At 40.7% G+C, this 27137-nt stretch overlaps 1 protein-coding gene and 1 pseudogene across 1 annotated transcript in view; one reads left to right on the top strand and one right to left on the bottom strand.

Annotated features, from left to right (window-relative positions):
- Window positions 1–14948, bottom strand: part of Wif1 (WNT inhibitory factor 1) — an 83064-nt gene extending 68116 nt beyond the window's left edge. Inside the window, exons 1-2 of the mRNA XM_017797081.2 lie at window positions 14454–14948; window positions 13860–13999 (exon numbers count right to left, since the gene is read on the bottom strand). Coding sequence (XP_017652570.2) covers window positions 13860–13999; window positions 14454–14601 — 288 coding nt within the window. The 5' untranslated portion in view covers window positions 14602–14948. The remainder of the gene's footprint in view (window positions 1–13859; window positions 14000–14453) is intronic.
- Window positions 14949–24557: 9609 nt separating this feature from the next.
- On the top strand, window positions 24558–27038 carry LOC103730887 (annotated as a pseudogene).
- The last annotated feature ends 99 nt before the right edge of the window (window positions 27039–27137 follow it).

Consider the following 27137-nt stretch of genomic DNA (forward strand, 5'->3'; position numbering starts at 1 on the left):
TATCCTAGTCATGATTCAAGGACTTTCTTTTCCCCTTAGAGATAAGTGTTATGCAATTTCAGAGTCTTTTCGATAGACCCACTGAAGGGTACTACAATTGCCTCACCCTGTGTCCCTGTTCAGCATGGAAGAAGCCAGAGTAGTCTGCATCCTGATTCCCTATTGGCCATTCCCTATTGACCTCCTTCAGAGGATGGTGTGATAAGAATAGGAGGTAGGACTTGGCTAGGTAGTTAGGTAAAAAGACCCCAAAGAAAAGTAGCCAATTTATTGGCTAAAAGTCAAAATGTCCTTTGGTCTCTTAGCAACATACTCTTTTCTGAAGGTCAAAAATGTCAAAAGTATTTGGGAGCATGTATCTAATCCTTAAAAGAAATTTTAGGTTTACCTCTTGGTGAGAGAATGTTAGAGTAGCCAAAAGCACATAAGCATAAATAAATTTAAAAAAAAGAATAGAGGTTCAACTGTAGTATGTCACCTAGGTCTCTGACATTTATTCTCTGTGTGTGAACAGTTGTGGGATTCTGCAGTAGCTTCCAGATTGTGATGTACATAGATGGTCACAACTGGCCAAATTCTAAAGAATAAGAGACTGCAGAGTGTGTGTCCATGGATAGGACTCCTATATTAAATGGCACCCACCCATAGCTCAGGGACCATTTTGGAAGAGGGGGCAGAAAGACTGTAAGAGCCAGGGCTGGTTCACGGACACAGGGAAGCAGAGGCTTTCAGGACACTGGAAGTTTGCATATGTGAACTTGTGGCAGTGGTGGCATTGAGCACAGGACCCATACTAACTCAGTTAGACAAGGGCCTAGAGTGGAGCAAGGGAAATTTATCTATCTGTCTATCTATCTGTCTATCTATCTATCTATCTATCTATCTATCTATCATCTATCTATCATCTATCTATCTAATCATACTCCTACTGGTGTCAGAAAACAGAGAAGACTGGGGCTGGGATTGTAGATCCCAGGCAGCCCAGTAGAATCCCAATTGGGGTCTCTGGTTGTCTGTGGTACCTTCTGGCATGCATGAGGTGAGGAAATTTGTTTGTGCAGTTGCCAGGAAGTTAAAGGACAAAGGTGATCATTTGATCTGATGAATTTTAAGACCTGGTACTAATGTTGGGGTCTGGCATCTGTGGGGATCTAAGCTGTAGACACAGGGTCTTAAGGTACCAAGAGACAAAATTCAATGCCAAACTGAGGAAAAGATAGACTACTTGTTATTTCACAGAATGCCAAGTTGTTCTGTGGCCCCAAGGCCTGTGAAGAATATAGCACAGCTTGGCCTGCCAAGAGATTACAGCTTAAAGAGCATGGGCACATGGCCCAAGCCAGGAAAGTGACATTCTCACTAGTGGCACTGTGACAAGTCAAAACATGTTCATCCAGGAAGGAGTGTGTGAACCATGCTTAGAACTCAAAATTAGCAGACCATTGCTGAGGAAGGAGTAAAGTAAATGCAAGTAGGATTCTCTAAAGGTAAGCTCATATGCTACAGAATCTAGGGATAGTTGAGTTCTACTGCAAAGACAGATTGTAGCTTCTTATAAAGAGCAACTCTGATTAACAAAACAAAACTGTTTTTTAAAACCCTGTCTTAATGAAAGAGCCCTACCACTGGGCATGAGAGACTGAGCACACGGTTCTCTGACACTTTGGAACAAGGAGCTGGATGAGCCCTGCAATCTCTTCTTGCTGCTACATGGCTTCTTCTAAGAATACAGCTAGAGAAGGCAAAGCTAACGTCAAAGGCACAGGGAAAGACATCCTCAAACTTGACCCCTACTTAAATGGGAACAAGTGTTTAGACCAAAGAAATAGGTCATTAATATGTAATGAAATCATATCATGAGTTGTAATGTCATTAGTGGCAGAAATTTGAGGAAGTTTATCTTCCAATCCGTTAAAGATGCTTATGAGCTACTATTCATAAGGGTCTATTAGGCAGAAGGCACTGAAGCCTCCAAAAAATGTTGAGGAGGAAAATTCTCCCAAGAAGTAACTTCTACAGTACTTCAAATGCTAGCAATTTAAATGCAACATTAAATTCTAACCAACTTCTAACTAGAAATGGGAATGTTAATTAAACTTTTTTTCTTTCATTTTATGTGTGAGAGTTGTGCCTGTAAGTATGTAAGTGCACCCATGCCATGCAGTGTCCATGGAGGCCAGAAGAGGGAATCAGATTCCCTGGACCTGGAGTTACAGACAGTTGTTAATTGTCATGTGGGTGCTGGGATTTGAATCTGGGTCCTCTGCAAGAGCAGCCAGTGCTCTTAACCACTGAGCCATCTCTCCAGGCCCTTAATTGAACTTTTAAATGATGGAATCACATGGATTCATTAAATGTGGTAAAGTCAAATACCAGAGTATTCAGTAAGTCTGTAGGGGCCCATCTGGCTGGCTATCTATCACCTAAAGTAAATGATCCCTCAGATGAACTTCAGATGTAAATCCTCCTAGTGGTATGCCACGGCCGATACTGAAATGAACTTGAAAACAAGATATCTTACCAATACGGCCCAACAATACAAGTTTGTTCATCTTTGACTCTCACAAACTAGTTTCCTTGTGAGTAATTTCAGATGGTTCACCTACAAGAGCTGATTTACTCTGCCACATAGTGACGTAATGACCTTTACCATATCCATCTGCAAAATTTGATGGCAAATGGAAAGCAGAATCCACTAGGCTCAAGTACATACAAGCCATGAAATTAAGCAGAGCAAAAGTTGTTTCGTTGGAGCATGTCTTAGTTTTATGAAACTCAGGATGCAACCCTGAAGGTCACCAGGAATGCCTGAGATAATTCACTCCCCTCCCACAGAGCAACACTCTGTCCTGGTGCCATCACTGGGTCTTGTTATATACCAATTACAAAATTGCTAATGCTGTGTTGTGATTTGGGTCATCTCTGCTTCTACCATAGACTGTGACCTATGATCTCCCTCAGAGCAGCATTTACAGCCAAGTCACTCTCTGGCATTTTTAGTGTTGATAATAAGCTGTGTGTTAGGTAGAACCTTAACTGGTTCACTGAGGTTAAAAGAAGGGAAGGAGGGAGGACAGGGACATGAAAAGGAGTCAGTCGTCAGTCTTCAAACCCAATACTCCACTGCTCATATTATGTCTTAATTCTAGACTCAAAGTTTTGTTTTGCTGTTTTTGTATTTTTGAGACAGGGTCTCCCTATAGTCCCAGCTGACCTGGAACTCACTATGTAGACCATATAGACCAGGCTGGCCTCAATCTCACAGAGATTTGCTTGCCTCTACCTCTGTTGGGATTAAAGACATGAGCCACCACACCTTAGAATCAGTTTTTTAACTGGCCTACCAGACTTTGCCATCTGGTAGAAAATGTATCCAACTATTTTTTAATGGAGTCCAATTGTACCTCAGATGCTCTACTCTTGCTCCTATGATTACTTAAGACTGTTATCTACTAAGCCATCTGAAAGTCACCTTCTATTCCCTCATTTCCATTAACATTATGTCCAATATGTTTTGTTACACTGAAAGTGATGGGAGCTTCTCTCTCTCTCCTCTCTCTCTCTCTCTCTCTCTCTCTCTCTCTCTCTCTCTCTCTCTCTCTCTCTCTCTCCTTAATTCGGGCCATCCTCAATTTCTGTGACAGCTCAGATAACTTCCCAAGTGGCTCCTAGATCTTAGTCAGCATCTCACTCAATACAACATTATTGTTTGCTTTTAAGTATTCAGCATCCCCATTCCATTGTCTTTGAGACACTGTCAGTCATGACACACAGCCCCCTCATCAACTTACCTTTTTACACCTGCATTTCTTGGTTTGTGCACTACAGGTGCTAACCATTCTTAATAACTACCACTCTGCAAGCACACCAATGATGTTCGCTTCTGTGTATCTTCCAATGCATTGCTCAGTACTGTTAGAATGCCCACCTCAGCAACCTTGGCCACTCCCTGCTTACTATATATCTTTCCTGACACAGCTCAGATGTTACCTGCTTAGTGATATCTTCTATGGCATGTGAAGAAATGCTAATTTACCGAACAGTAGTGAAATCTCTGGCTTTATGTTCTTGTAGCACCTCCTTTCGGGCATCTGTGGGAATCACAGTTGGCCCATATGGTGTTGTCTACAAATTGGATGAAAATGATCCCTCTGAACAGGGGCAGCTCTGTGCCAGAGGGTAAAGTCTCAGAAATGAAGTGGACTGGATTTCAGTTCCTACTTACCTCCTTGATAAGGTTCTCAAGTATAATAAAACTTTTTATCCACGTTGACCCTGAGAATGCATCACCACTGTTAACAATTGCCTTATGAATGTCAGTCTTTCCCTACAGCTGAAGAATTCTTGAAGGCAGTTGTATCAATTAAAAATTTTTGTTTTTCATAAAAGATCTTGACCCTAGTTGCCTAGGTTTGAATCTCACCTCTGCCAGTCAGTGGTGTGATTTTTGTTCTTCTGTGCCTCAGTTGCCTTCTCTGGCTAAAGGCAATAATGAGACTTGTTCCATTTACTCATTCAACACAGAATTATCAACTGTGTACTAGGTGCCAGGGTCTGTTCCAGCATCAGCAGATACGTGGTGAACAGAATAGAGTTCTTGGTCTTATGGGCTTACATGAAACAGAGGAGTCAGGTAATTAAAGCCAAATATAATCAAGTTCTAGTTGAGCATGGAAAATGCTCAGAGTGGTGAAAGGTGTGGTGACTGGTGACTATTTTAAGAAATCCTCTCCAAAGATGTGACATCTGATGAGAGACATAATGAAAGTGAGGGGGGCGTGCAGAATTCTGAAAGGATTACATTCCGGGCAGAGGGAACTTCATATACAAAAGTCCTGAGGCAGGGAAAGGGAGGCATGTCAGGGTGTGTGTGTGTCGGGGGGCTAAAAGGCTACTGAGTAAGGAGGCAGAGTAGAGGACATAGGTGAGTCCTTATTCCTAGCACCAAGACTTTTAGATTTTTATCTCCTGTAATATTCCTCACTTCAATTATCCCCCACCCGCCATCCATGATCTGTTTCCTTTGATCCCATATGTTCTTGCAGTGGAGCTATCCTCTACTGGCTACCGAGGTAGTCTGAGAATGTCCACCGCTTTATGTCTCTTCAGTGACTGGCCCAGCATTGCCTTTGGACCAAGTCCCAGAGGCTATTTCATGATGAGCAAAGTCATGAAGGATCAAGTCCTTGCCTTTCCCTCTCTGTCCTACATTGTACCACACACCGTAGCCACCCAAAGTATTAGAGACACATCATCTACGTGTCTTGTGCCAACTTGTTTACTTTCCCTAAAAAATATCCTGTCTGCCCTATTTTTGTTCAGCTAAGTCAGTAGTCAGACATGCTCTCGAGTTCTTCTCATAGTTCTTTGGGAATATCTCAGCATTTCTACAGCATTTCCACATTCTCAATGTATCATCAGTATAATCTGTTTATTTTTCTGTGTTTCTGATTAGCTGATCATTCTCTTAGGGATAAGAACTGGTTATTCACCATGTATTACTCTCAAAGCATGAGCTAAGTAGTGGCCAAGATCAGCTATACAAAGACTATATTCAGCTCCTTTCTCACATTGCTAATTTAAGCATCTACCCCCCTCCCCTAAACTGTTCCTTGTTCTCAGGCCATAACACACAGTTGCCCTTCTGAGGTTTTTTGTTCAGGTGGGTAGGTTTCAAATGTTGTCTGAAAATTTCCAAGATTCTTTCATCATATTCATTCAAAAAAAATCCCAAAGGGAGATTAAATGTAGAGCTCAGAGGGACATCCATCCATGCATGTCCATCAGAGGAAAAGAGGAGAACATTAATGAGTCTGTGACTTTGCTGTGTTTTAAGCAATAGTAAAATTTAAAAGGAAATCATATACAGAAAGAATCAAGCATATCTTAATCAAATCAATATTCAGTGCTCAATTTGTCATTCTCTAAATGGAAGGACCACTTGCCGAACTTAAATTCTATCCTGTACTTACTTTTCTTTATACTTAAAAGGTAGTTGTAGGAGTTGAAAAGAGATGCTAAGTTTATTGCTTCTGTTTTTCAAATTAACATACTGTTTTTCTTATTTGAGCTCCCTTTTATGGTAAGACTCCATTTGGGAATTCAATTCATTTTTAAGGTCTATTCATTCACAAAAACTATTTTTATAGTTCCATACCCCAAATTACCAAAAGCAAGAGAAGAAAAAGGAAGAAGAAAGATAGGAAAGGAAAATCGGGGGCTGGAGAGATGGCTCAGTGGTTAAGAGCACTGACTGCTCTTGCAGAGGACCTGGGTTCGATTCCAAGTACCCACATGGTGGCTAACAACCATCCTAACTCCTGTTCAAGGGGATCCAATGCCCTCTTCTGTCCTCCGCGGGCATTGCACGACATGGTGCACTTACATACATGCAGGTATAACACTCACACACATAAAATAAAAATAATACAATATCAAAAAAAAAAAAAGAAAAGGAAAGTCATTGCAAAATTTTTGTAAGATTTCTAAAAAAGAAGAGCGGGAAGAGTGTGGTGGAGACACCAACCAGCCAGCACATATCCACAATGTACTGTGTGTCCCTGGGGTAAATGATCAAGATGTCGCATCCTTCCTCTTAAGGGAAGGGAAAGCAGATGAGGAGTAGACATTCTGAGTGGCTTCTACCTTCCATTCCTCTCCACCCAGACCCCTTTTCTATCTTTTGATCTTGACCTCCTCTTCGTTCAGTGCCTACTACCCCTCAGATGAGAGTTAAAGCCCTACACAGTCACCTAGAGCATGCCTTACCCTTTAGGACCTTGAGGCATTTGAACATCTTAGCTCTTCCCTTGGAACGTATTTCCCTCAGTGACTGACTCATCCTTCAGGGAGTTAATTTGAACAGCACCTACTTAGAGAGCTCCATTCCTCACTCAGTTTGGAAAAGGAGTGGCTTTCTTTGTGCTCCCAGCCAACCCTGTTCTTTCTAGCCTCATCTTGGTGAGTGTGATGAATATTTACTTCTTAGGCTCTGAGTTTATTCATTTTGATGCTCTATTCCTAGCTCTGTGTTTGTTGATTCGAGTGCTTAAGTCAGAAAGGCTACACAAAGAATGACTCCCATTCCTCCAGGTTCAGGCATGTACAACCAAGTTACTCTCATGTCACTTGAGCAAGTTGGTTAATCTACTGCAGCTAAGAAAGCCCTGATCTAATGAGCATCCTCTGGAGTTCAGGCCACAGAATGAAAGACATTGCTATGGAACTCTGCTTCCCCAAAGGTCCTCTAAATATCCCTCTTAGTTATCAGGGATAAGTAATTAAATGAGTTTAATCCCAAACAAAAATGCTTTATTGAATACCATACCTTTCTGTTTCACCATGACAATTTAGAATACCTTTATTTGTGGAAGCAATTTAGAGCCAGAACTAAGCAAAGAGGATACTGGTGAACTGTTTGTTTATATGCTTTTACACCGCCGTGGAAGGAGGACATAGCAGAGTTTACATTTACGCCATGTAAACCTCTATAGAACCAGATGTGGCTTACAAGGTACCTTGTAACTCATCTCCTCTAAGCCATAAAGCCCCTCCCCCACCTTTTTCTGGCAAAAGTTTGAGAAACTAACTGCTGTTTTCTATCAGCAGATGCAACAGATGGCTGGCACATGCCTGCTTTGCTAAATAAAATGGGCTCACTGCAGAATTACTTTGATCCCTAGTGGCATGTCCACAACACAATGCAAAATACCAGGGTAGAGTGGAATCTGAATGCTAAAGGTTTAAAGCTGTCCTTTTGATACCATTACCTCCTTTAAAAAATTATGTCCATGGTATGTAAACATATCTACATCCCCTCTTTGAAAACATGGAACAGGGCTCAGAAAACAAGGTATTTCATTCATTTGATGATGTAGAACCAAGCTAAGGTTTAAGGGTATGTCCTAGGAATACAAAGGTATGAAACTACTTGGGTTAGAGCATAACTCTATTAGGGAAAAATGAGGATGGTATAGATTTAGATATTTAAAAATAGTAAGTACCATCATAAATTCAGGATTAGAAAAGGGTATTGAAGGTGTTCTTGAGAGGTGGTGGTCCTTTGAAGACAGAAAGGATGGTACTTAAATTAAAATTCATCCTTTGTTGTTATCCTTTGGTTTTTGCCAAGGGAGAAAGGAAAGGGGAAAACCCACTTTACTATGTGTCTCTGAAACTCTCACTCCAATGGGAAAATTGACATTGCAAACTGCTTTAACAGAACCAGTGTTATATCATATCAATTATTACCTTGAGAAAACAAGCTCTCTGGGACCTTAGGTGCATTTTATTGATAGAATTAGACAACCTAGTTGATATTACAGAAACTTATCAATATAATATTTTCTTAAATTAGCAAACATATATCAGAGAAATGGCTTGCTTTATGCTTCCTTCCTTTTTAACTGGTACTTTCTTCCTTTTAAAGCTGAATTTGGGTGGGACTGACTGGACTCATTCATAAAGTCTCCACTATCCAGACAAAGACTTCAAGCATTCTTTATACTTGAGTCATTATTTTTAAGCAGCTTTCAGTAATTCAAGATTGTTTATAACTGATAGGGAGCTATTAAGGATTGTGAATTCGTTTATTTAATCTTTCATGTTAGAAAATTCTTTACTTGACAAACTGTATCTTTATCACATTTGATATCTTCTATCCTTGTTGGTTTTGGTGGTGCTGGAGGATTGAACCCAGGACTTTTTGCGTGTATGCAAATGTTTTACCACTGAGCTATTCCTCCAGTCCAATACTTTTTATTCTTGATGGCTATATATCAAAACAGAGAAGGGTCTTGCTCAGTGGGTAAGAGCATTTGCTACACAAACTCAAAGGCTTGAGTTCAAATCTCCAGAATTCATGTAAAAAGCCAGGAGTAGTCGTGTGTGCCAGATGGAGACAAGGATCACTGGGGCTTGCTGGCTGACAGCCCAGCTCAGATTTCTGTGAGAGATCCTGTCTCAAGGGACTGAAGCAGACATTGATAGAGCAGGACACCTCACATCCTCTGGCTTCCAGGTGCAAGCACCCACATACCCACATGCACAGACACCATATCCATAAATACACACAACAATAATAATATAATAAAATTTAAAAATCCACAAAGGAGCATGTTTCTTCAGTTTAGCCTAATAAAGCATTTTTTAAAAATCCACACATACCCAGGATAGCAAACAGAAATCTTTCTTTCTTATATCCACAGCAGAACTTCAAATTTTTATTTTTAAACATCTCAAAACTGAGAAAATGAAGATATACTGGCTTCTGATAGCTGTAAGAATTATATGTGCTTTCATATCCAAAAGTTTTCTCCAAGATCGGACCTGCTGATACCAATGGCTAGAGCTTGCTCAGTAAATTGGGTGGTGGATTTGAAGTCTTTATTGGCTGATTATATTCACCCAAAGAATTTCTATTCCATGGATAGCAATTTCACTCCAGGCCTTGCCATTCAGCTAAGAAATTCAGACCTTTGGTCGTAAAAAGGTTAGAAAAACCAATACAGATGGCTTAGCATGAATCCATCACCACTGCCTAGAATACAGAGGAACTATCTAAAGAGATGTCTCCAAAAATACTAAATAAATGAGAAATCTCATTAACTCAATACCAGATTCATAGTGTCTTAAAACATTTATGCAAATGTAGAATATATTCTCCTTAAAAGATGAAGTCCTTATAAATGAAGATCTACTTGTAGAGTTTAATCAACAAAACATTTTGGCCTTACATCAAATTGGTTCATATGGAAATCAACAGTGATGTCCAAAAGTTAGAATTCAGATTTGTCCAATAAAACTTCCCTTTAAAATTTTACTTGAAAGCCATGGGGTTTAGGAAATGTTATTTTCCAAATAAAATGTTCAATTAGTGCTTAATTTAGAAAATCAAAATGGTTGTTTACAGTCTTTGTCTGTGTTAAATTTTGGGAAAAAGAAAAAGGTACCAACTCATTGAAAATTACCAGCTATTAAAAAGTTGTGTATGGGGGCTGGAGAGATGGCTCACTGGTTAAGAGTACTGGCTGCTCTTGTAGAGGCCTTAGGTTTGATTCCCAGCATCCACATGATGACTAACAACCGTCTGTAACTCCAATTCCAGGGGATATGACACCCTCTTCTGACCTCCGCAGGCACTTCAGGACACTGCGGGTACACCTACCTACATGCAGACAATACACTCATACACTTAAAAAAAACTTGTGTACAGTAATAATGGGTCTTTCCTCTTCATAGCTAAAAAGCCTTTAAGCTTAAGCCTTTTCAATGGAAATTCTTCTCTCAGCAAAACGTTTTTAGAAGGAGCAAGTCAGAAAAAGTACTTTATGTGGGAGGAAAAAAATGGAGGAAAGTTGCCCATAGAAAAAGAAAATTCAAATAGAATGATTTCAGGCAGGAAAGCCTTCAAAAGCACATTTTTGAGAACAGAAAAAGAAACTGGTGAGATCATATAAGGATCACTGAGATATCTGGTCTCTGTAGATACAATCGCCTGTGAAAACCACTTATTCTTCCATTTTATGGAGTGATGTGTAGTGTAAAAACGATACCCGATAATAAATATGGACAAACTATTTATAATATAGAGCATCATACAATTTTAGACTCATATGATTCTCATACACATGTAATATGAAGTGAGTTTTTAAATGACAAATTGAACACATTGACGAAAAGCCAAATGTAATAAGCACTATAGGACCACTGTTTAAAATGTTTTATTTATATTTTATTTATTATTTTTATTTTATGTGTATGAGTATATTGCCTGCATGTAACTGAGTGCACCCATGTCATGCAATGCTGTAGAGGTCAGAAGAGGGCTTCGGATTCCCCTGGAACTAGGGTTAAAGACGGTTTGTAGCCCCCATGTGGGTGCTGGGAATTGAACCCGGGGTCCTCTGCAAAGAGCAGTCAGCACTCTTAACCTCTGAGCCATCTCTCCAGCCCCTGGACCAGTGTTTATACCTTAGATCAGACATTGATCAAATGAATTTTCCTTTGCCAGTCAACCTATTTCATAATGGCATCAAACAAAATATACTATGTGACCAACTAATGTGTCATGAACATTGTTTCCATGGTCAGATGGATGCCCAGAGTATCCATATTATTGTTCCGTTATATACTTCTACTACAATTGATGGACCTCTAGTTGTTCTTGAACTGAATTTTTATTCATGGCCATGATAATTTCCTTAGGGTTCATTTCTGGAAATAAAATTTCCCACTCTAAAAGTTTGAATCCAGCCTTTCACCATCCAAGTTATATTGTCTTGCAAAAATGTTAGTACACACACACACACACACACACACACACACACACACACACACACTCAACATATGAGTCCACACAATTCTCCACACACTGAAAACACTTGCAAAAGAGTTGATCAATTTCATGTGGGAAAATGAATTTCTTGTAATCTGTATTTGTACTAGCCTGAAGTTGCTCATGAGATATGCCTTAAATGGCTTTCAGAACACCTTTGGTGACTGGAAAAATGTTTTACTAGAAATAGATAATTGATTGTTGGGTCTTTTATCTTTATTTAACTTTGCCCCACATGTTGCTAAAACAGTTAAAGTTTAAAATTTCATTAATCAGATATGTTTTGTTTCTGCGCTGTTGAAACACTTACCTGTGTGATATCATTTGGATGAAATAACTAGATAATAGGGTGAACTTTTCATTTTCCACATAAATGTTTTGATGTGGTTTGGCTTTAGTCACACATGCCTTTCAAAATACTTAATTGGTATTGAAGTCATTTTTTTCCCATCTTCAAATTTTCTTGGTGTTTCAAAACTTATGGTACTAGAATCATGTAATTTTAGGGAGTAAAATTAGTCATTTGAAGATTTAAAATTGCATTTATTTTGGCATCGAGGGTTTCTCCCGTTCTTTATTCTCTCCCATAAGAAAAACACACTAGATTTTACATACTGACCTGGAGTTACTTCTCCAGAAAAGAGAACAAAGTAACTTTAAATGAGTGCTAACCTTGTTCTACATAAAGAGATAATCCATAAGGGCAATCAGCTTTTAAGCAGGAGGAAATAAAAAATTAGGCGCTTCATCTTTGTGCCAGATCCACCATTTTCTCTAACTCCTTACAAAGACATATTCCTAAGATTGTTAGACATGCTAATCCATTTTGTAGTCAGCAGTAAGCCAGCACTTGCAAATAGGCAAGTGTTATAAAGAAATAGATGACACTGCATGCAAGGGAAGAATTTGAAATAAATTCTTCAGAAAACAAACATATAAGCAAAGGAAGAAGAAGGAGGAGGAGGAGGAAGAGGGAGAGTTATTGGCATTTTCTACCTCCCTTTAATTAGCAGCACTTGCAGCTGATTAGGTGAGGTTTGAGCTACTTTCTTTTAAAAATATTTTATTTATTATTTTTATTTTAGGTGTATGAGTATACTGCCTGCATGTATGTAAGTGCTCATGTGTCATGCAATACCCACAGAGGTCAGAAGAGGGCGTTGGAGCCCCTGGCATGGGAATTACGATGGTTGTTAGCTGCCATGTGGATTCTGGGAAGCCAGGTCCTCTGCAAGAACAGTCAGTGCTCTTAAGTACTGAGTCATCTCTCCAGCCCCCTGAGTTACTTTCTAGTGTTTCTGATGGATCCATTAATGGAAAGGTGGAAAAAAAAAATCTTAAAAATATAGACTAGCTGGGCGTGGTGGTGCATGCCTTTAATCCCAGCACTTGGGAGGCAGAGGCAGGCGTATCTCTGTGAGTTTAAGGCCAGCTTGATCTATATAGTGAGTTCCAGACCAGCTGGGGCTACAGGGAGACCCTGTCTCAAAAAGAACAAACCACAAAAACATAAAAAGAACAAACCTAAGGGGAAAAAAGGTAGCTAAAACTGTCATGCATCTACTATAGCAGCTATAGCAGGCTAGCAGGCAATTAGAGGGAGCCAAAGTGGTTTCCCAATTTAAAATAGCTGCTTTTTATAAAGTGTTTTTAAAATCACACTTTTCTTGAAAATAGCTATTTAAGTAACTTTATAAAAAAAACTGAATATATGAATTTAATTATACTTACAATGATTTTCATAGTAGACACATTTCACCAACTACTGAGCAGAAGAATTTATTACTTACCATTTGTTTTCTAAAGTTTCCTCCCATTGTGCCACAGAAATTAAACTCATGCAAACATTTTATTCTCCCCAAATAAGAGCCCAATAACATCACAATGAAGATTATAAAACATAACATACAAAAGATGGTTACATGCTAAGGACCAAAAGGAATGCTTCATAAAAATAGATTGTATTTTTTCCCTAAGAAAGCATTTTGAATGGTCACTTAAAATCAGTAGCCTTTGATTTTTGTATTTCTATACTACATCTTTTGAATCTGTGAATTTCTACCAGAAATATATAGCATTCACATTTCTGAGAACAATATTCACACATCAGCTTTTAAAAAACCATGTGAAAAATACCTATAGACACAAACATGTAGTGTAAAGTATAGATAATGTCACAGGTGGTTACTTTATAGTATAGAAATAGTCTGTAAGATGTTTTGCTCACTTTTAATATTCATGATCACAGAAACAGTGATATTGATATTTGGGGGATTATGTTTACAACAACCTCAAGACACCAAACTTTATTAAATAGGCACATGGCCCCCTTGAGAGTCTTTCATTTATATGACAATTTTAAATAAATTAAATTGATTCTTTATTTCCTTTTAAATAAAGATGAGAAATTCTATAAAATTGTAAACTGTACCACATCACTCACTATGCAAATATTGCTATTCATCACCAGGCAGTAGTAATATTAAAGGGCAATTTTTCTCTGCCTCTGGTTATCAGAACTTACCTGCCCTGCAGCTTGCCAGGTAAAATTCATGGAGTGGATATTGACAGGAATTGCTGGCATTCTCTGTTGGGCTTTTCTGAAATCATGTGTAAAGGGGGCCATTTTCCCCTCTGAGACAATCAGGATATCTTCTTCAAATCCTGTTTTTAAAATAATAAACCTATCAAACTAGATGTACTTCAAAGAAAAAAGTTTCATGCAGAAAGAAAAACGAAAGAATTAAAGTAGGTCACTTCTTTTCACAAAGCACCTGCCTTTGGTACTAACGACACTACTAAAGTTACTTTCCCTCTGGGTACCTTAGGAACGACGCTAACACACAGGCTTGGGGCGTGGAGGGGAGGACTGCAGTTACCTGTACAAATGCTGGGTTCATTTAACAACTCAAGGCAGTAAGGGCTACCAACCCCTAGTTTTGGCTTTGGTTTCATGCGAGAGAAACTCAAAATTTCATATAGAAAAATTGTAGATTTTTAAAGGAGAGAGCAATTGCTCTTGGAAGTTAAGTTTTAAAACACACTCAATGCATGTATTCCTGCTCTTATAGAAAGACCGAGGACAGAGAGGGAAGACTGGACACTGGACGTTACTTACCTATGAGCACCCTCGCCTGGTGAGCGTCGATCCACAGGTACAGGCTCTCCTCCCGCGGCTGCCCGGCCTCCGCCCGCAGCAGGAGCAGGCAAGGCAGGATGCTCCAGAGACGGAGCATCACTGCAGGGAAGGCGCTTCTCCTGGCCATGCTGCTCTGGACTTCCTTGCTGGTGGTGCACCTCCTTCTGACGCACCTCTCGAACCTGCGCCCGTTAAGTTCCCGGGTCGGCTTCAGATCCCGGGGCTTGGAGCTGTTCCCACTTAGCCCGCTGGACTTGCAGTCTCCTGTCCCAGTGAGCCTGGGAGAGCCGGGGAGGAGGGAGTGGATGCGCGGGCACTAGCCACGCGGAAGGAGGGGGCCGGGCGGGAGCCGGGACCGCAGGGAACGAGGCTGGCAAAGCTGACTGTGCCAGCACGTCCCGCAGCGCCAACAGCTGGAGGGTCCCGGGCTGGAAGGAGGAACCGGGAAGGGCTGGCGCGGCGACAGCGGCCCGAGGCGGAGCCCGCAGCCACTAGGGGGCGCCGTGGGGCCGCGTGGGCGGAGCTGTGGGACGAGGGAGACCTCTCTGCCTCCCAGCGCCAGGTGGACTGAGCGCCGGGGTTGTGGGCACCTACCGAGAAACGCACCCGAAGGACTCTGGGAACTCTCTGGGACCCTGGTCAGAAGAGGCATGGATTAGGGGACAGGCGGTGAACGGAAAACTCTGGGCTTGATCAGCCGTCAAAGAGGGTGGTCACGACTCCCTCCTGCACCCGGGGACTGACAGCATAGTCCGCCTTTTTCCTTACTAACTGTATCGCTTCTCTCGGTGTGTGCCTGCCTTCCCTGCAAACTCATTCTCTAGCTGACAGTTTGAGCTCTCTCATCCTATTAAAAACCGAGACTCAGCTCGGCTAGTGGAGCTGTTATTGCAAGCGCTCGGCGGGCGCTGGACATTCGTTCTACACTTGACCTACACCCAACAGGTGGCGTGGTTTGCCTTCCAGATAACCCAACCTAGTCTAGAAAAGTTTCCAGGTCCTGGATGATAGCTGAGGCGGACCCGCTGAGGGCTCCCTTAAAGGAGCGAATGTGCAGGGCCTGAAATCATAAAAGCTGGTGACAAGACCAAGGCTCTGGAAATACCTTGTGGGAAGCACAGTTGCCTGGCAGTGGCTCCAGCATCACCTACCTACCCAGCCCATGAACTGAGGATTTACTTATGCCTCTTGCCGAACTCCTAGGATGTGCAAAGTGAAAGCAAAAGGCTTTTCAAAAACATAGAAAGCTTTCAGGCTCAGGACAAGTTTTATTTACTTCTCTTTGTTTTTTAGCACCCAGATGCTTCTGTGACAAATGCCCGAGGATGAGTGTGTAGACCTGGGCATGCTGTTTCATTCAGCCCTTTGTAGAGCAGCCGGCATCTCAGCAGGGAAAAGCAAACAGAAACTACAAAAGAGAAGCTGAACATACATGTGTTCAATAAATGTTAGGTCATGAGAAGTTACTAGAAAGGAAAGAATGCACATTTACAATTGTGAAATAAGTCCAGCTACCCAACTCACAGAAAAAAGGGAAAAAAGGGGATAGGGGGCTAGACAAGATGACTGTCTATTATGATTGATTTGAGCTCACAGTGTCTTCATTGTAAAATTTCTTTTCAGTGCTTAATTATCTGTTCACGTCTTTGAGGTAGATACTGTTATTATTCTCACTGGACTGATGGGCGAATACAGCTTTAGAAGTCCAGTCAGTTAACGGCAGATGTTTAGCTGGTTACAAGAGTCAGAGTTCAAATCACAGGCACTCTGTTTCAAAGCCTATTTTTCTCCTAAGGAGTCCTCCATGTTGTAAGTCATAACTGAGACTCTTTTCCTCCAACTTTTCACAAACATTCTCTCTTTAAAACAAAATATTTAAATCAGGTGTGGTTGCTCTCACCTGAAATATCAGCACTTGGGAAGTAGAGGTAGGAAGAGCCGAGTATAATGTTCAAGTTCAAGACCAGTCTGACTACATGAGATCCTGTCTCAAAAAACAAAGTTTTTCTCCAACATTTTACCTTTTTGTTTCGGTGAATAGTCATTTATATAATCTTTTAATAGTTTGGACAAACTTTAAAACACTTTAACATTGTGAAGTCAGTGTCAGTCCGTTAAAGATAATAATTTCACAACACTGTGGACATTTTCTTTGACTTGTGTGATTTTCATTGAAATTTTTCTCCTTTAGTATTGCTCCAACCTCTATGGCTCTTGGTCCAAGGACGCCCTCTACAGGTTGTTCTAATCAAATACCAATTGTGAACTGAAAAAGAACTAAATTCTCTCCCAGTTCACCTTTCTCAAAGTGAGGCTTTTCTACAGCAGCTGGCTTTGGTAAAAACAGTAATCTATCCTGCTGTAAGTTTATTTTCCACCTTTTAAAACAACTGTTTTGCTGTGTGTGGCATTTCATGCCTGTCATTCCAGCACTCAGAGGCTAAAGCCAACCTGGGCTACAGTGGTAGACCCTGTCTCAAAACATATCATCTTCAATAACAAAAATTGGTTGTTTCCTGTTCACTTCTCTTCAGGAGGCATTTAAAACATTGTATTTCATTATGGGTGGAGAAAAATACTGTTTTTAAAATCCATGGGACTAGAGAGACAGCTCAGCTGTTGAGAGTCCTTACAGTTCAAGCAGGACCACCTGAGTTCGTAGCCCTAGCAACCAAATAAAAAGCTGGGTGGGACCACATGTACCTGGGACCCCAGTGTTGGGGCAGGGAGCTGAGGCAGGAGGATTCCTGGAGTTTACTGGCTGTCAGCCTAGCTCCAGGTTTAGTGAAAGATCCTGTATCAAGAGAGTGAGGTCTAAAATGATAGAGCAAGACACCTGATGTCTTCCTCTGGCCTCTGCACACACTTGCACACTTGTACACACACACACACACACACACACACACAGAGCAGCAGCAGCAGCAGCAGCAGCAGCAGCCAGGGTGGAGACAAGAGAAAGGATGGATGGCATTATACAGGATCTGCAGGAGCTGATCTGTAGTACCATGGGTCTGTATGTGAGGTGGAGGATACACTCCTGGATTTAAGCTAGGTGTGGTGGCATATGACACCTTGTGATTCCAGCACTCTGGAGCTTGAGGAACAGGAGCATCACCATAACTCAAGGCTAGCTTTGTCTACATAGTGAAATTCTATCTCAAAGAAGAAAAAAAATTGTGATGTATGAACTTTTGGGTTTTTAAGATGGAGGAAAGAACATATTTTGTGTTATACAACAGTTACTTTTAATGGTAATTGAGTGTATCTTTTATGGGAAATCTGTCCAAGATCTGAATTCTTCTTTTGTTATTGAGGAAAAGTCAAGTAGCTTATTGGTTTTAAATGGTTGTATTTAAATTTGTTCTTCTACTCAAGGGCTGAAGAGATGGCTCAGCAGTTAAGAGCACTGACAGCTCTTACAGATGACCCAGGTTTGGATCTCAACACCCACAAGGAGCTAACAATCTTCTATAACTCCAGCTCCAGGGAATCCAACACCTCTCTGGCCTTGCATACATGGTGTACTTACATACAAGAAGGTAAGACACTCATTTATATTTGTAGCCTTATTTCTTCATTCTTTTGCTCATTAAATATGATTTATTAAATACCCACTATATGTAAGACACTGCTGTAGAAACTACAGGAGAAACAAGATGTGACTTCAGCTGTTAGAACACTGGAGCTACTAAAATGTCAAGCACCATACAACCATTATATAAGCAGAATATAGCAACTTTGGACAGAAAGACTCAACATGCAAAGAAGAAATCTGGTGTCTGTAATTCTGGACTTTTATTTGTCATTCATTCAAAAACACTACTAGAGGTTTAATATACACATTCTACAGACATGGGAGATAAAAAAGCAAGTCAAAAAAAGAAGACCTTGGTTTTGAGGAACTCTCAAAGCAACCAATGAATATTGGGAATGAACAGTAGAGAGGAATGAATGTCACAGTGGGGACATGCATGGGTTATTTTAGGGGATTCACAGGAATTTCCTTAATGTAGATAAGGTTATAGGAAGGCCCACTGCTCAGCTTAGATGGTTAAAGCATAACTGATAGTGACATCAACACATAGAGAGCAGCAGCAGAGGGAGCGGAGACAAGAGAAAGGATGGATGGCATTGTATAGGATCTGCAGGTGCTGATCTGTAGTACCATGAGTCTGCACTGTGAGATGGAGGATACAGGTGGGGATGAAACTTAAAAGATGGGTAGGAATACATTAAGGAGGATTGTACTGAGAAGAACTCCAAATACAGTTCTTCTCCCTTATCCACATGGACTATATTCTCAGACCTCTAGTGTATATTTGAAAGTGAAGATAGCATTGAAATCTATACATTCTGTGTTTTCTTCTCTATCTACATACCTATAGTAAAGTAGAATTTATAAGTCACACATAGTAAGAGATCAATAGAAGTAACTAATCATAAAACAGAACAGTTCTAATCATATGGCATAATAAAACATGAATGTGGTCTCTCCTTCAAAATAGCAAGATCATCAAGAGGATGATGATGCTTCTAAGAGGAACCTAAGTACATAACAATGCAATGTCATGTGGGGCATGGAGAGGGTGCAGGAACAGAAAATGGACATTAGGTACAAACTAAGGAAGTTTAAATAAACTAGTAGTAACAATGCATCAGTAGGAATTCATTAATTGCAGTAAATGCAGCATAATAATGTAAGATGTTAATAAAAGGGAAGATCAGGCTTGGGAAATGGCAGCTCTCTGTGCTACCTTTGCCATTATTTCAGTGAATCTCAAAATTATTGTAAAAATAACGTTATTTTAAAGTGAAATAGAAGACAAAGAATAGAAAACATTAAAATTAGCTATCAGTATTTGAAAATCAGACTTTTTTCCATAAAAAGTTGGATTTGTGGTTTCTCTTAAAAGTTGAGAGATCTGGGGCTGGAGAGATGGCTCTGCAGTTAAGTGCACTGGCTGTTCTTGCAGAGGATCTGGGGTTGATTACCAGCATCCACATGGTGGCTAACAACTGCCCATAACTCCAGTTCCAGGATATCTGGCACCCTCTTCTGACCTCCGTGGCCATTGCATGACACGGGTACACCTACATACATTCAGGCAATATGCTCATACACACAAAATAAAAATAATGAAATATAAAATAAATAAAAATAATAGATAAGTTTTTTTTTTAAGTTGCGAGATCTGGCAATGTTTCCTTCTTGAAAGAGATGATGTGAGGAACGCCTGCCCTCCAAACAGTTCTCATTACTCTTCAAACCAGGTCCTCTCTGCTGTGAGCTGCTAGGCCTCTGCAGTCTCCTGAGTTTGATACACATGGCGTGGAGAGGAGACCGTGGGGCAGAGAGGAAGGGTGGCTGGGGCCTCAGCCAGTCCCCTTTCTGGAGGTGCAGGTGTGAGAAAATGAGAATTAAAACTTCTGCCCAGGTGAGCGGACTTTCTGATCACCATTTTTGCCTTGTGATCTCAGCTAGAATTATCTTGGTGAGTACAGGTGTTGGGATGGCAACTGGGCTTATCAGCTATACCTGAGTTACATCTGGACAGCAAAAGGATGTGACTCCCCTGGAGCACATTGCTGTGGAAAGGACACCTCAAGACAAGAAATGGAATGAGCAAGATCCAAGTATTATGCTTAATGTAGTGTTGTTTGTAGAAGACAATACACAGTAACTATATGGGTATAATAATGAACGGACAATATTTATCTATATTCATATTTATGTCTACATAATATCTCAAAGATGATATGCCAAGATCTTTCCCTTTGTTGTCTATGGACTGTGAGAGTGGGGATAAGAATGATTTTCTCCTCATGCACATTTATGATTTTTTAATAAACAAGATGCTCTTTTAGTTAAAAATATTCTTGAGAATAGAAAAAGACCCTTTATTTTGTGCTTCAGTAGGTCTCTCCCAAAGTAGACAGCTGTCACCTACCACCCACCCAGGTCTGCACCTCTTGCAGGTCTGCACCTGTTGCATACACACTTGATCACTTAAGAGCTGTACATCACCACACATGACAGCTCATTACCGAAGCACAGCACAGCCTGAGCATGTCTCATCAGCCTGTGAGCAGTCTTGCTCTCCTCTCCTCACTCGATGGCATTGCCAAGCAACCTTGCTTGCCTTGTCTTCTACAAATCACCTCCATTATCTCCTGTTCATCCATGCTGTTTCATCCCAGTGATATTTAACAAAGCTTTTTTTTTGAGAAGGGGCAAAAGGGGAGAGAAATTTCAATACTTAATATTAGAGGAGCAGTGAAAAAAATTAAAATCCCTTCAAGGGTAATATATATTTTTGCCTTGTGGACTCTGTTTAATTAGTTGCTTCAGCTCAGATTCAGATTAAGGAATGCTTTTAAGTGTATGAAATATAACAGCTACTTCATGAATGTCTGTTAAGTATATGAGTTAATGTAATGTTTGGATATGAATGGTTATAGTTGGTTCTCTCTCATAAGTTACTAATTTCTTGCTAAAGAAGTCTGTAAAAACAAAACAAAAGCATTCTAACTCCAGATGTTTTAATGGTATAGATACTTTGGACATTTATTATTAACTCATATAACATAAGTTTTTATTAGCTTATATATTAACTTATGGTCCCACATAACTTATTCCCAAAAGGCTTTTGTTCTGCCATTTGGATAATGCCATAGAAAGTTAAGTTTATAGTTATTGGACAATGCAGGGTATGGATCAAGTTTCACCAATCATTCAAACCCAGAAGCCCTAATTAGGATCTTAAAGAAAGCAATGTGATTCTAAAGTCACTTCCAGTATACTAAAAGGCATCCATAATTAAAAACTTTTATATACTGTGGAAATTGTCTTATTCATTGTTGACAATATCACTTTTCTGTAGTATATGATCCTTCTAATGTGCTGTGGAATTAACTTTGTTGGTATTTTGTTGAGGATTTTTCATCTATATTCTTCAAAGATATTAGTCTGTAATTTTACTTAAATTTTGGGGGTGGGGCTGGAGAGATGATTCAGCAGTTAAGAGCACTGACTGTTCTTGCAGAAGTCCTGAGTTGGATTCCCAGCACCCACATGGCAGCTATCAACTGTCTCTAACTCCAGTTCCAGGGGAGTCCGGCGCTCTCTTCTCACCTCCATGGGCATTGTATGACACAGGTGCACTTACATGCAGGCAATACACACATACACATAAAATAAAAATAATAACTAAAATATATGAAAAAAAGAAAGCAATCTTTATTATAGTCACTGGTCTTCATAACACTAGGTCATGAAGGAAAACTCCAGCATTGGCCAGAAGGCAGAAAGAGAAGGGATGGGGTGGAAGCCTATGCCCAGCATTGTAAGAAATTTAGAATTGGCCAGTTAGGATAATTTCTTCAAGCTCTCGACTTAAGGGGTGGTCCCTGCCCTATACCTTGCCCTGGAATAATTAAAGCATTGCCTCCCTGGGTAGGTGAGTCACATAAGGGACATACGGCTTGGGACTAGTAAGATCTGGGATAATCCACATAAGATTGCTAGGTGACATGAGAAGTAATTCGTTGTGGCCATGGGTCTCAATCACAGCTCCAGAGGCATTTTAGAAATTCTTAGGATAAGAGTTTTTGTTTTGTTTGTACAACGACTGAAGGATGCTGTTCTAGTTTGTTCTTCATTGCTGTGACAAAATACTCTGACCACTACCAACTTGGGGAGGAAAGGGTTTATTTGTCTTATGTCTCCCAGGTCACAGTTCATCAGGGAGCCCAAGGTAAGAACTCAGGGCAAAAACCTGGAGGCAGGAGCTGGGACAGGTCATGGAGGAACACTGCTTACTGACTTGCTCCCTGGCCCCTGCTCAGCCTGCTTTCTTATGCAACACCTGCCCAGTGGTGGCACCACCCACAGTGGCTGAGCCCTCCCACATCACTCAGCAATCAAGAAGACGCCACAGGCCAGTCCAATAGAGGCAATTCCTCAATTAAGGCTCCCTCAACCCAGGTGTGTCAAGTTGACACTAAAGCTATCCAGCACAGATGCTTTGGACTGTTACAGAGAATTAACCAGGGATGGTAGGGTCTCTTGCCATGGGGGAGATACCACAAGAATTGTTCCATATCTATAAATCTTTTGATTACTCCATATGAAGATTATGTAGATACAAGGTTTACAATAATCTGAAACCACAAATATAGTTGTGTTTTACATTAAAATACACAGTTTAAGCCAGGAATAGTGGTGCTCACCTGTAATTCCAGCACTTGTAAGACTGAAGTAGGATAATGAGTTCGAGGCCCATCTGACCTACATAGAAAGACTCTATGTATTAGACTTTTCAGTACTGTGACAAAATGCCTGAGAGCAACTTAAAGAAGGAAAGATGTATTTTGACTCACAGTTCCAGATCCATGGTCTCTTGGCCCCTTAAGGTTGGGCTGAATATCATGGCAACAGGAATGTGACTCTCTTCACCTTATGGTAGACAGAAAGCAGAGGAGAGCCATACAGGAAGGGGCCAGAACAAGATATAGTCCCCAAGAATCACTCTCTCCCCCAGTGACTTACTTCTCTTTCCAGGTCCCATCTTCCAAAGTTTCTACCTCCTCTCAATAGTCTGTTCAGATTTTAAGTCTACCAATGGATCAAACCATTCACTAGAGCATAGTTCTCGTGTCTCTGGAAACACTCTCACAGACACAACCAGAAGGATGCTTTACTAACCTTCTAGGTATATCTTAATTCAGTCAACTATCAAGATAAACATTCACACCCGTCTCAAAAAAAGGACCCTGTTTTTAATATGTAACATAGAAAACCTACAGTTTTTAGGTGTGTAATAGAATGTATACTGAATATTCCAAACCACTATTAGAGAGAATAATAAGATTCCATGAAAAGTAAAAAGGTGAAATAAAGATAAGATTATCCTTTGTTCAGTTCTTTTTTGTTTGTTTATTTGTTTTGAGGCAGGGTCTCCCTGTAGCCCCAGTTGGCCTGGAACTCATTATGTAGACTAGGTGGCCTCTATCTTACACAGTTCCACCTGCCTCTGCCTCCAGAGTGCTGGGATTAAAGGTATATGTCACCACACCCAGTCTTTGTTCAGTTCTTTACCAAGAACCATTTAATTTTAGAGAACTCATATAATCATGCCTCTGGGATTAAGTTTTTCTTTTCATTTTTTGCACATTTTGTGCAGAACATCTGATCTTCTTCCTTTCCGATTTTTTTTTTTTTTGGTCTTTTTGAGACAGGGTCTCCCTGTAGCCCCAGTTGTCCTGGAACTCGCTATGTAGACCAGGCTGGCCTTGAACTCACAGAGATCTGCCTGCCTCTGCTTCCTGAGTGCTGGGATTAAAGGCGTGTGCCACCATGCCTGCCTCCTTTCTGACTTTTTAAAAAGATTTATTTATTTTTATATATGGTGTGTGTGTGTGTATGTGCCTACATGTCTGTATGTGCACCACATGAGTGCAGGTGTCTGCAAGGCCGTAAGAGGACGTTGGATCCCCTGGAACTGGAGTTACATATGGTTGTGAGCCGCCCAGTGTGGATGCTGGGTTCCAAACCATGGTCCTCTGCAAGAGTAACAAGAACTATTGAACCATCTTTTTAGCCCCCCTTTAAACTTTAGAATTAAAACAGATGCAAACAGCTGATTACTTCATCAGGTTAGAATAACATTTTTATTTTAAATACACATTCTATTAAAAGTTTATTTATGCCTCTGTTATGCATATTGGTGTTACATTGGTTTATTATTATGCATGTTAGAATAGGTATTACGTATGGATCCTCGCTGAGGGTTACAAAGAAAGAAAATCAGAACACCTATGTTATGAAACAGCAGCCTTGGGTCCATCCGTAAAGGCCACTATTCATGACTCCACTTAGGTGACATGCTGGAAGTCACTGCAGAACAGGGAACACAATAACGGTAATCAGGGACTCGGGGCTTAGAGCAGGGCTTGATTACAAAAGCATAGCAGGAGTTGGGTAAATGTGTTCTCCGAGGAAAAGAGGGGGTTGGTCTAGAGACCCAGAGAGGAGTGGAACACACTGGGGAAAAAGGAGGCGGAGCGTCTGCCACAGCCAACGGTATGCGAGGGAGACCAGGGATGAGAGATCCGGATATGAGTGCATTTCAAATATGGAAAAGGAAAAGCCTGTAAGAGTCCTTGTTTTTGTATGTCACCCCCTCCCAAGTGTCATATAAACTATGCAAAATCCAAATAGAATGTCTTATGTTGATTCGTCAATCTGCATTAGGACCGGGAGAACCTAGAGTCCTCAGAGGGCACACGTGGGTCCCCCACGGAGGGAAAAGGGAAAAATTTAGTGAAACAGAAGGATTAGAAAGGAGGTAATGCTAATGTCTGCATCTTGTTTGTGCTGGCAATGACACTACCGACCACGTTTGCTAGACCTCCATGATTTATACACAATAAAAAAGGGATGTTTTCCCCCTGCATGTAAACTTAAAAATAAATTTAAATACACTCGGGAGGCAGAGGCAGGCAGATCTGTGTGAGTTCAAGGCCAGCCTGGTCTACATAATGAGTTCCAAGACAGCTGGGGCTACAGGGAGATCCCGAAATAAAAAATGGGAAAACAAACGCAAAATTCATAAAATAAACCAGCCAAAATAGTGGTATTGAGTCTGAGTATCAAGAACGACTGGACTCAGCCATAGAGCCCCTAATGGCATTCCTACCCCCCAGAATACAGTTCAAACATCCGGTGACTTATGCATTGTTGTCAAGTGCCATTTTATGCTCCTGTGAACAGTGCCAGATGTGTGGAGAAGAAATTCTTTTTGTTTAGTTCGTAACAATGAATGAACTGCATTTCAAGCAAAGCCTTCAAGTTACTGACAGTTCAGGTTTAAAGCTCAAGTCAATTCCAGAGATCTTTCTAGGGCATCTACTGTCCTGTAGGTTTTGTGTGAAAATGGAAGAATCCTGAGAATTCTTGAGTTTTTCTATTAAACCTCCAAAGTAAAATAAAACAAGATGCCAGCACTCACATGATAGTACCATTTGAGTTTACTAAGAAAGCAAAAGAGGGAAAAAACTGGTTTTCTTAAAAACATCACTATTCACATTCCTCAAAGAAAAGGGTACTGTAATGACTAACAACGCGAGTTCTTTGTCTTTTTATAAGGTGTTTATAACAGGTCAGTGCTTGGGCTAGGCTTTTAAAATATTTTTTTTCCCTTTATAGTATTTTCTGTAGTTTTCTGCAACTGCTTCAGTAACTTTTAACATGTAAAAACAGCTCACTTACTGTAGGTAATTAAAATGTTTAAGGGAGAAACATTAATAAAACACTTCAGTTTGGATTATATTCAAAGAATGGGTGTCAAAATGATAAATTACTAGCTCTTTAAGTGTCTTTGCCAAACAGTTATTCAATCAATTAAGTAGAAAGAGTCTAATGTGTAAATGATCATTAGCTGAAACCTGTGCTAAGAACCTGTTATTTGAAAAGGAGGTTTCACATTAGTGGTTTGGCAGGCCCAGAAGGGAGCCTGGTGGTGGTGATCAGAGCTGAACATTTTAGATCTGCTTGGTAAACCCAGGGCATCACCATGCTGGTTGCAAAGGCTTGTGTGTTTCAAGACACTATCTTCCAGAGTTTTCCACCCCACTTTCACCAAGGCCTCTCCAACTGTGAAGAATTCCATCAAGAAGAATCAATGGCTCTTATGAGCCAGCAGGAAATATGACACTAAGATCAGAATTGGGATCTATTGTAGAAAAACTGCCCAAGAACTGAAAGAGACACCTTTGGAACTATCAATGTTTCAAAAACGTATTTAAAATGGGAAGGTGGTTTGTTGCTGCAGGCGCCACCATTGGTTGGTCTTGGAACAGCGTGCTATTACGGCTTGAGTGTCTAATGAGCTTGAAGCTGCTGGAAAGTCTGTAATTTGGCTTTGTGAAGGACAGAATTCATTCTACTTATATGCACTTAGCAGGAAGTATTGGTGTAACAGGTGTGTCTGCCTTGACAGTGGCTAGAATGTCTGCTCTCATGAACTTCATGATGAGAGGTTCTTGGGTTGGTGCAACTTTTGCACCCACGATTGGAGCTGGAATGCTGGTAATGCTGGCCCAAAAATGCCACATTGTAGTGTGATGGGTACAGTGGTGAATCCTCTGATGATGTGGTAGTGAGGGGGGGTGGGGCTTTTCTCCCCACTATATGACATACAGCTGGCCTTGTGAGCAGCCTTTCTACTGCAGCCACGTGTGCACCCGCTGAGAAGTTTCTGAACACGGGAGCACCTGTGGGAGTTGGCCTGGGTCTTTGTATCCTCACTGGGGCCTATGTTTCTTCCCCTTCCACTGTGGCTGGTGCCATTCTGTACTTGATGGCAATGTGTGGTGGATTAGTAGTTCTTTTCTGCATGTGCCTTCTGTATGAAGCTCAGAAAATAATCAAATGTGTGTTCTGAAATGGCACCAAATGTATAGAGTTCAAAGTATAAGCCCCTCAATTCAATGTTGGGACTCTACATGGATGCATTAAACATATTTATGGGAGTTGCATCTATGCAACAGAAAGAAAAGAAGTGACTGCTTCTGGCTCTCTGCCCATTTAATGGCTTGCTTGTGAAATAGAGCCTGATTGGGGCTGAAGGGATGGCTCAGTGGTTAGGAGCACTGACTGCTCTT

Source organism: Nannospalax galili, unplaced genomic scaffold (genome assembly GCF_000622305.1).
Source record: "Nannospalax galili isolate Female #2095 unplaced genomic scaffold, S.galili_v1.0 scaffold110, whole genome shotgun sequence".
NCBI lineage: Eukaryota > Metazoa > Chordata > Mammalia > Rodentia > Spalacidae > Nannospalax > Nannospalax galili.